This window comes from Cyrtonyx montezumae, unplaced genomic scaffold (genome assembly GCF_038088225.1).
Source record: "Cyrtonyx montezumae isolate F1298 unplaced genomic scaffold, pur_monq_1.0 scaffold_8, whole genome shotgun sequence".
Lineage (NCBI taxonomy): Eukaryota > Metazoa > Chordata > Aves > Galliformes > Odontophoridae > Cyrtonyx > Cyrtonyx montezumae.
The window spans coordinates 102,267,477-102,277,677 of record NW_027072089.1 but is presented as its reverse complement, the minus strand read 5'-3'; the positions used below and the strand labels follow the sequence as shown (position 1 = coordinate 102,277,677).

Below are 10,201 nucleotides of genomic sequence, written 5' to 3'. Positions count from 1 at the left end.
ATGACACACAGTTTAGCGATGAGCAAGAAACCACCACCAGGCCTCAAGAACACTTCACCAACACATGGAGGGCACGGAAAACAGGCAGAGCTGCAGCTCTCCTTACCACAACACGTGGCTATTCCTCAGAAAACTGCCATCGCTCTGCACACCCTCCAAAATCATAAGAGCTACTAACAAACGGGAGAAAGGACCAACGAGCCCCAAACTAATCAGCATAGCACAGATGAACAGAGTAAATTCATGAAACGCGATACAAAAAGAGCCAACAACCGGCTCCTGTCGGACTGCTGAGCCACGCTGCCCACTCTCTAGGGTCGGGCAGCGTGGACTGTTATGTGCGCGTCTGTACGTGTGTTGGTTGGGGGGGGGGGGGGGGGGGGGGGGTGGTGAATATATCAGCTGACCGTGTCCCGTGACGGCCTCGGGTCTGACGGCGTCTGCGTGGAGGGGGCGGTGTCGCTGCCGGAGCTAAGATGGCGGCCTCCAGCGCTAGGCTCTGAGGGAGTTGAGAGGTGCAGCGGCTGCCGGGCGGGGGGCGAGGGCTCTGCTTAGTGCTCCCGCACCGTGATCGCTGGAAGCGCGGCGCTGGTGGGGGCAGTCCGGGCAGCGCGGGCTCCCCGACCAGGTAAATTCTAGCGGTGGGAGGGGGGGTTGAGGCAGCAGCAGCGGCGGCGTCCCCCCGCCTCCTTTCACGGCCCCGGGTGGAGCCGCCGGGCCGTGAGGCGCTGCCCGTGGGGTAGAGGTGCGCTCCCGGGCTGCGAGCGGAGCGGGGCCGCGCGGGAGGCTGCCCCGGCGCTGCCGCGGTGTGCTGAGGCGGACCGAGGCTTCCCCGTGTCGGTAGCCGGCCGGGCCGTGCGGCTCTGAAAATCTACTCTAACATGCTTTATTTTATTTTATTTTTTTTTTTTTTTGCGGGAGTTTTCTTAGCACGAGATCTGTTTGCTTCCTGCTTGCGTTCCGGGAGTTGAACCAAACGATTCCTGCACGATGCTGTGTGCCCTGGTAGCTGCACGGCGGGGCTGAGCTGTGAGCTGGGGAAACGTTTTCTTACTGCAACGGTTTGTTGGGATTGTTTTAGTTTCGTTTCCAGCCTTGCGCTCCCAAGCTGTGGGAGTGTTTGGGTTTGGAGTCTTTGTGTGGATGTGCTTCTTCGCTGCTCTGTAGATGCTTTTGAGTTTTAAGTCATCTGAAGTGTTTTCCTTTTTCCTCTTACACGTTTCCAGAAACTGGATCAACAGTAGTGAGTGTGAGAAAACAAATCTGGGTAGGTAGCTGCTTTGTATTAGTGCTGATGAAGTAATACAGTGTTTCAGAGAGTTCTCTGTTTTAGAACTGGAGCCATGATTTCAAACAACTTTTGCTTTTGTCTGATAAGCAGACTGCCTCCTTGGGCTATTTGCCTGCAGTGAGATTTGTACAGAAGGAGGGAGGCTGCTCAGGGGAGTGCTGGCTTCATCTTTGGATTGAGTTAGGAGGATGCTATGCAAGGTCTGCCATGACTTGGTTCAAAATAACAGCTCTGATGTTATGGATGTAAAAAACAATGCTCGGCTCTAGCCTGCGTTGTTGTAGAGATCTGTATCTCAGTTTTATTCCTCTCTGATGTAGTTGGCTAAGTGCCAGAACACTTAACCAGAAATTCCTTTCCATTATTACTGGAAACTCTTCTATTTGAAATGAATTTCTGAGTGGTTGGAGACTCAGAGCTGAGTATCTGTCCCCATGTTGCATAGACTTTCCAGGAACTTTACCTTGCATTTTAACCTTGTTGAAATGATTTAATATGCATTGCTTGCTCCTCTGGCTGTCATGTGGTTTTCATCATGGTTTCCAGAGGTTTAATTGTCTTGAGGAACTGAATCACTGCATTTCTCGTGCTGTGCTAAGGACCGGTCTTATAGGCCAATTCTATTTTTCAGATTGAGCCAGTGACTTTTCTTTTAACCTGCGTTTCAGATTCAATAAGTGAAGCCTACTGACTCAAAAAATAATAATAGCAATAAAAATATTTAGTATTCAGTCATTTCTTGATGTGTCGAATATTCTACTGTTTCACTTTTCAACATGATTGCAAAAAATCTGCTCTCATGCCAAAAGAAACTTGATTATGATTCGTTATTACTAGTACTTGACATAGGACTGTGTTCTGGAAAAGACATGACAAGGTGGCTAAACTGTGATTGAAAGGAACCCTCCTTATGTATTTATTTTTTTTATCCACGAATGAGAAAACGCTTTTGTTCTCATACCTGTTTGGCTAGTGGATCGCTTTGGTTCTCTGATTCAGCAGGAAGTTGATCTAGACAGAATAAAAAAGAGCATGCATGGAAGAGTCCGACATTGGTACTGTTATTCAATGTGTGAGTGGGAGCAGACAGGTGGTAGGTGAGCACTACTGTCACCTGGTAGCAGCGAGGCTGAAATTCTCAAGCTGTTTGCATCTGGGTTTAGCAAAGGCACTGGTGCTGATGTGGCTGAGGTAGCCTGCAGTGATTATCTGTTAAGGATCCGTGTGGGTTTCATCAAGTGAAACCTAGACAGCTAGAACTTTTCAATGCAGAAGAACTTTTAAAATAATGCTCTTAAAAGCTACAGTAGCTATGTAAATGACAGGAATTAGGCTCTGAAACTGTAAGCTGAAAGGTGTATATGTAGATCCACAGGTAAACAGAACCGTGTTCTTCACCGGTGCCTTGCTCTCACTTTTGTCCAATTGGTCACTGTTTTTTTTATCCTCTTAGCATGCGTTCTCAGGAAAGTCATGCTTCAGCTTTAAGTATAATCTTATCAATGCTTCTCCCCTCCCACCCTGACAGTGTAGTGGAACAATCTTGTCTGGGGCCCTGCACTCCTACCTTAGCATAGGTTAGACCTTCACTTAGGAGAGAGAAATATGTTTCCTAATAGCATGGGAAAAACATGGCCAGGGAAAAAGGCAGTTGAATCCTGTAATAAATTTTGAACCCACAGGCAAACTTCTGAATGCATGCTTAAGTATTCCTTAGCTTAAGTAATTACAGCTATGCCTATTGCTTTGATGCTTACAAGGTCATAGCTTCTTTCAAACTGTACAAGTATTAGTTTAAGACTGACTTATCTCTGTTTCCTGAAATAGGCTCTAGTTTCCCAGATGGTAATTTTGTCTGAAGGATGTGAAAGAATGGAGAATTGATAAGTGTATGCAAGTTAAATGTGGCCTGTGTAATGCACCTATTCAAGTAGCTTAAACTCGGAAGCAGAGGTGTCCTGGTAGCAGTCTGCTCCCTTTAATTTTAAGGGCTGCTGTTTGTGGTACATGTAAGATGTAGATACGGTTTCAGTGCTTCCCAAAAGTTGTCTCATTGCTATTTACAGTACTACAAGAAATAAAAAGAAGAGCACTGTTGAATTTCTGCCTTGTGGGAAAAGCTAATTAAACTATTCAGATATTGGGAGAGTACATTAGGTCATCTCTGAACATAATATGCAAGTCATGGACAGTACTTTGCCTGCAGGAACCTCAGGTTTGTTGTTTGTGGTTTTTGTTGTGTTTTCTTTCTTTCTTACTATATTCTACGTTCAGTGTGCTCTCTTGTTCAAACAGGTGAAACATGTTTTTTGAAGTACTATTTTCAGACTAATTGTTGCCTATAGAAATAGAACTGAACTGTTTATCTGTTACTAAACCGAGAGCTATGTGTATAGGTTATCTAAAATCTGTGCTACAGTATCTTCACAACAACCTCTGAAGTTGTAATTTTTTTATTAGTGGGTGCTTCAGGACACTAAAATAATCATGAAAATTGAGGCCTTGTTCTCTTAGCTGCTGTTAAAAGTGAAATGCAGCATTTAACTTTAGAAAGATGACTGACTTAGCACGGAAGTGGACTTACCTTAGATGGCAGGAGAAAAAGGTGAAGGTAATAAGAAGAATGTTGTCTTCTTTTGGTGAATTAATATTTATATGACTAAGTAGGCCACTGCATCTTACACTGGCACTATGGCTAAGCATGTGATTATTAATAAACTTGCTGTGGTTTTACTATCTCAAGTACTGAAGTTACGATATCCTAGTAAAAGGAGGGTAGTGTTTTAGTTTCTCATTTCTAAAATGTCATTGACTTGAATTATTTATTCATCTTGCCCTCTCTGTGGAACTATAGGCAACTAGAAAATCACCTCCGAACTTCAGTGCAGCAGCTCAGAACACTAGGCTGTTGTTAGCCTTGTTGTCTGTTAAACAGCAGGGGAATGTGTACAGGAATTAATTATCACTAATTCTTGGCATATTATGCCTTTTCTGCTAGTCTCCTCAGTGGGGGAGATGGTTGCAATTACTCTGCAGAAGCGCAGTCATGAGTAAAGCATTGAAACTCAGTGATTTTACTAGTTTTAGTCTAAGGAAAAAAAAAAAGTCAAATGGATTTGCCACTTTCACTGTGCTTACAAGACTTGATGTATTGTTATCCTGAATCTAGTTTGATGCTGCTGTCAAAATTGGTGGAAGGAACTCGTGTTTCTCAGAGCTGTATCAAAGCTAGATGTTTGCAAGTGTGAGGACACCTTGCTTTACTCTAAAGCAGGTGGTGGTCAGGTCTGGGAAATATAAGAGTTGGTTTGAGTAGTCTGCTGCTGACAAAACTGAGGAGTTTTCCAGTAAATCAAACTTGCAATCCATACTTAGTGGAGGTAGTCTTGCTTTAAGGTTATATTCATGTTAGTCAGTGTTGAGAAAGCTAATATAAAAAGGAGAGGTATGAAGATTGACAGGCGCTTCATTCTGTAAGCAACTTCAAAAATTATCTCATCTGAAGTTTGTCACTGTGTATCAAACTCTGTAGTTTGGACAAACTCACTGTATTAGTTTGATGTTTTTTTCATGGAAATAATACATCATAGTTTTCTAGTTCACCCTGTTTTAAGAACTTCAGGAATAATCACAGAATCATAGAATCATAGGGGTTGGAAGAGACCTCAAGAGATTATCAAGTCCAACCCCCCTGCCAAAGCAGGTTCCTTGCACCAGGTGATGCTGTTCAATATCTAAACACCTCCAGAAACTTTGCTTCCAAAAGTGAAATTTAGAGAGTTTAGCTTGCAACAAGTCAGTGGAGTTATTAGATCTGGAAAATTTGAAGGTTTGAAGGTTGAGTCACTGAAATATTTACATACTACTATATATATAATAATAATAGTATATAATAATAATAATAATAATATATATATATATATATATTTTTTTTTTCCTTGGTGGTAGTGACTGTGGTGACTTCACCTGAGGGAAGGCATTCTCAGATTAACTTCAGTCAGGCTATTTGTTCTTCTCGCGACTATTTAACTGCTTCCAACTTGGCTCAGAAAGAGAGTGTTGTTGTAAGTTATAGGGAGTAGAAATAAGCAGTGACCGAATATTGCAGGCCACCCACCTCAGAATGAGGAAATTCTCCACTGTTGATGAAGCAGAATTATCCGAATGCAGAAAGGCAACCAAATTGTAGCATTGTGCTGTGCCTAGGACTGAGTTACTTTAACATTGCTCCGGGCAAGCAATGAATATGAATTCTTGCAGTTGTTCTGTGTGTTACAAGATTGCTGTTACACTAGTACCAGTCAAGTAATAAGAACAGGGAATCATGTTCTTACATGTTAAAAGAAATACTTAATGCTATAGCAGTAAACTGAGGTAAGGATTTCAATCTTGAGTGCCTTGCATGGTTACAAAAGCAAAGCGAAGTAAAATGGAAGGCTGACTTCCCAAGTACTCAGGATGCAGTTGTGATTGTAAAAGCTGGTGTTTGGTGTTCAGAAGTGTTCCTTGGAACTTAAAGGCTCTGAAAGTAAAGATGCAATTAAGCAGTTGTCATCAAGTTTCACTAAATGCCTGTGTGTGATTGGGGAGTAGATATTCGTGTTTGAAATAAGTATGTCAGGATTGGGACAGCAGTGGGACTGTTTCAACTTTTACAGCACAGAAAAGGGTATACAGTCAGCTCTTTGAGCACACTGCTTGGCAACTTGGTTTCCCAGTTTCAAATTGCATTTTAAACTGGAAAAGGAACTGTTTAGTTTTTCCAGATTTCTTTTTGCTGTTCATTTAAAAATAGTAACACAAGTACCCTATGTCTGTAACTAAGCTACTGGACTCACTGCGATTGTACAGAATTGCCAGGAGTCTAGTGTTCTGGAAATGATTTAAAGTTTGCTTGAATCTGAAACTGCAGCAGTGTGATTGTGCTAACCTGGTAAATGGGGAACAAGTTACTGTGCCCTCGTGCTGATGAGGACTAACTGGTATAATGAAACAGGGAAAAAAATATTCATGTTCAACTCATCAAGCACTTAAAGATAGCATGGATGTTTATGTTTAGCAAACAGTGCACTGGTTATGTGGAATTGACAGAGCAATGAATCGAATGTCTTAAAGCATATTAATGGCTGCTGAAGTTCAGCTGTAAATGAAAATAATGAATATAAACAGGATGTTTCTCTTATTCCTAGGTACTGGCACAAAATGAATATAATTAGAGAAAACAGAGATCTTGCTTGTTTCTACACAACAAAACATTCGTGGAGGGGAAAGTAAGTAGTTTAAAATGTTGTGGTTTTTTGATGCTGTGTGCAATATTTCTTCTTTCCATAACTGGATGTGTCTAGATCCTGTATTCTCAGGTGAAAACTGAACTAAAGGCTCCTTCTGTACTGTCTCTGAACTGACTCAATTCACTAGAATTGAGTTGTACACGTCGTGTTTCAGCCAACCTTTGTACGCATTTCCACGCTTGGGTGTAATACTTAACATGCTGTGTAACAGATTATCTGTTAAACTAGTTAAACTACTGAGATTATTTCTAGCAACAGACGTCCTCAAATACACAATTATCCCTAAAGGATTTAAAAAAAAAAAAAAAGATTAGATTAGATTTAAAAAGAAAAACCTCTTAGATTAAAAAAAAAAATGTATCTCTAGCAGTGGTTCTGCCTTCCCTGTTAAGGGACTTCTAAATAAAATTATACTTTTAAGTTCTCATATCTGGTATCTCTTATAGTCAGCTGTTAAACTTTTTGAAGTTGCACAGGGATTTCTTCGATAATATTGCCCACTGACCTTCTCACATACCTTCTCACGTAGCTCTGTGAAATGTTGGCAGTTTTGCTTGCTACCTAAATATCGACAGAGTAGAGAGGGTACATTGTCGGCACCTCAGGAGAATAAGTTCTGTTTTTTTCTGATTATAAAGCTGAACAATGAAGTCTGAATCTGCTTGGACAGTAAGTGGAAACTGGCTTATTTTGAACGGTGGTTTAAGTCAGCAGGTGACTGAGTCCCACCCAGCCATTTGCTCACTCCCCCCAGTGGAGCTGGGGAGAGCATTGAAAAAATTAAGTGAAAGAACTCTTCAGTTGAGATTAAGACAATTGAATAAGAAAGGGGAAGGGAAAATAAAAGTAGGGACGTACAGTTCAATTGCCTAACCACCAGCTGACCAATGCCTAACTGGTCCCCAAGCACTCACAGCCACCTGCCAGCTCCCCCAGTTTTATTTTTGAGCATGACACCACCTGGTATGGAATATGCCTTTGACCAGATTGGTTCAGCTGTCCTGGCTTGTGTTCCCTCACAGCAACTTTTGCATCCCCACACCTGCTGACAGGGCAGCATGAGAAACAGAGCAGTCCTTGATGCAATGTGAGCATTGTTCAGCTATCAATGTTAGTTTGGTCCTAAATCCAAAACACAGCACTACACTAGCTGCAATGAGGAAAATTAACTATTGCAGGCAAAATCAGCCTTTTTTCTAATTATACCACTTCCTGAATTCTCTCTATTAAACATGGGGTGTTGTGTGGTGGAAGATGTGATTGCTGTGTGGCAGATGCAGATCTTTCTCAGTTGTGCTTTGAAGAATCATGAGACTGCTTCATTATCCAACTGGAGAGTTTCCTGTCCTCTCATCATCAAAAACTATCCTCTAGTTAGTTCAGAGTTCAGTGAAATGAGCAGCTATCTCTAAGGGTGAAAGCTTTCTTCTATCAGGATAGATTCTTGACAGTGATTTGAAATATCACCATTGTAATAAGATAAATATTTGTGTAATTCAAATCTTACTTGAATTAAGGTCCACATGTCTGGATTTCTGTGAGCATGAAGGACTAAGCTGTCTCCATTAGTTACAACAAAGTATTATGTTGAGATTGAACACTAGAATTAATTTCTCTCTTAATCTTTCTCACAGTGGAAAATATCTGATCTTCCCCTGAAGTTCCTGTGCATATCTGCAAATTTAGTATGCATATGAATTGAGCCATTTGGTGGAAGTAAAATACACAGTGCTCAAATTACATCTCTTGCCTAGTATCTTCTGTCGAAGTGCCTGCTCCTTCATGTTGCAAGGTTTTGAAGTCACAGTAGCATGATCTTGAACTTTGGTATTGTTCTTATAAATGATCAACTTTTATAGAACCTCAAACTAAATCTAAAGCAGAAATATGTTGAAAGCTCACTGGTCATTTTTTGTGCAATAAAATGGCTAGGATTATTTAGTGGGTAGTTGCTGCTTGTTATGTTGCAGCAGAAGCTTGTATTTGTATACTTAAATGCACTCAATATTTGCAGGCATGAATTACTACTCAACATTAAGTCCTGAAGCTCGCACAATTTTAACATACAGCTGCATATAACTAGTTTCTGAAAAGTATTTTACTGCTTTTTGTGCATCACAAGTGTCACCTGTTGATAATATGGGGGAAAAAAACACAACAAAAACCCAATAACTTAATGAATAATATTAAATGGGCCTCAGTCACTGAGTATTCATATGATTTGGCATTCTGTATGTGAGCTGCATTATATTGTTTTCAAGCAGTGCAGGTAATGATGCTTGAGTTGGCCTGAGGTTCTGCAAATAGAACATTGTTTTATATAATTTCTGTGTTGGACTGCTTCTAAGAAGCTAGCTAATAGGCAGTAGGCTCTAATAGAAAGGACACTTGCTTCAAATTCTTGTTCTTAAAGCAGCCTGGCATTAGATTATAAATACTGTTCTGCATGTTTAAAGGGGAAGATCTGTTCAAGAGTGAGTTTAGGTTTTAAGAACTGACTTCCAAGTTGTCTCTGATGCAACAAGGGTTGAGTCTTCTGAATGTGCGTAGGGAGAGAAAAGGAAGGAAATGATAAGTGAGCAAATCTGCTTTTCTGTCCTATGTCCTTTGTAACGTCAGAAGTGCTGGATAACAAATACGCTTCCTGGATCTTGAAATACGAGGGTGAAGCTGGGGGGGAGGGGAGGGGAAAAAGCTATGGTGTCTGGAAGCTGCTCTACAACTGTGTGATCATTGAAAATCCTTTTGCCACAAAACAACATGAAGTTCTTCAGCATATTAAATGAGCAAATAAATTGTTAAATAGTGTCTTATTGCTTGTGATAAATTCTGAAGAACAGCATGAAGGAGCTTCATTTGCAAACCGTAAGAGTACTTACCTAGATGGTGCAATGAGAGGAGAAGAAACAGTTCAAAAGATTTGCTTTGTATTCCAAGAGCTGGAGCTTTCATTGACAGACTGAATATGGTAGAATTATTAGCAGCCACAGTATCTTCAAATGTAGGAACTTCAGATGTTTGTTGCTGCTTCTCTTTACCTGCTCCTTAAATGATATAGTAACAGCTTAAATAAGGAAAATTAAACTGCTTGGAAAAATAAGTGGACTTTTCTAATAAGTCCAGTATCTTTAAAGACACAATTCATTACCACAGGTTTTCTAAGCTTTGAAAGAAAAATAAGCACTTACTTGAATTGCTAGATAAACTCCTTTGGGCCAGTAATGGTTTGAAGTCGCACTGGTTTATTTAAAATGAAATTGCTGTGAATGGTAGGGGATGAGGTTTGGGAGGCTGACTGTAATAGAAATCCTTAGTTTGATTTTATGCACAAATGATGGCTTATGGTACAGACTTAACAAGTGTGACAGAAGAAAGGATTGTAACACAAGAATACAGGGAAAGTGGGAAGAAGGGATTTATTTATCCTTAATGTAGTGTATGGTATGGCAAATCCATACTAGTTTGCTGTTCTGTTGATCTTACCTGTTTTTGCTAAACCTCAGTTACCTGAAACTTAAATTGCTTCACTGAACTTTAACAAGGACAACCAGATGAAGTATTTTTTTTCAGGCTCAGAAAAAGGTATTGATGTTCAGGTCCTGTTTCTTTTTGTCAAGAG

General features: G+C 40.6%; 1 protein-coding gene across 2 annotated transcripts in view; it reads left to right on the top strand.

Annotated features, from left to right (window-relative positions):
* The first annotated feature begins 464 nt into the window (after positions 1-464).
* The window catches only part of DNAJC13 (DnaJ heat shock protein family (Hsp40) member C13), a 51,004-nt gene continuing 41,267 nt past the window's right edge, over positions 465-10,201 (top strand). For both annotated transcript variants that reach the window (XM_065752893.1, XM_065752892.1), the window contains exons 1-2: positions 465-628; positions 6,481-6,561. In XM_065752893.1, coding sequence (XP_065608965.1) covers positions 6,494-6,561 — 68 coding nt within the window. In that variant the 5' untranslated portion in view covers positions 465-628; positions 6,481-6,493. The remainder of the gene's footprint in view (positions 629-6,480; positions 6,562-10,201) is intronic.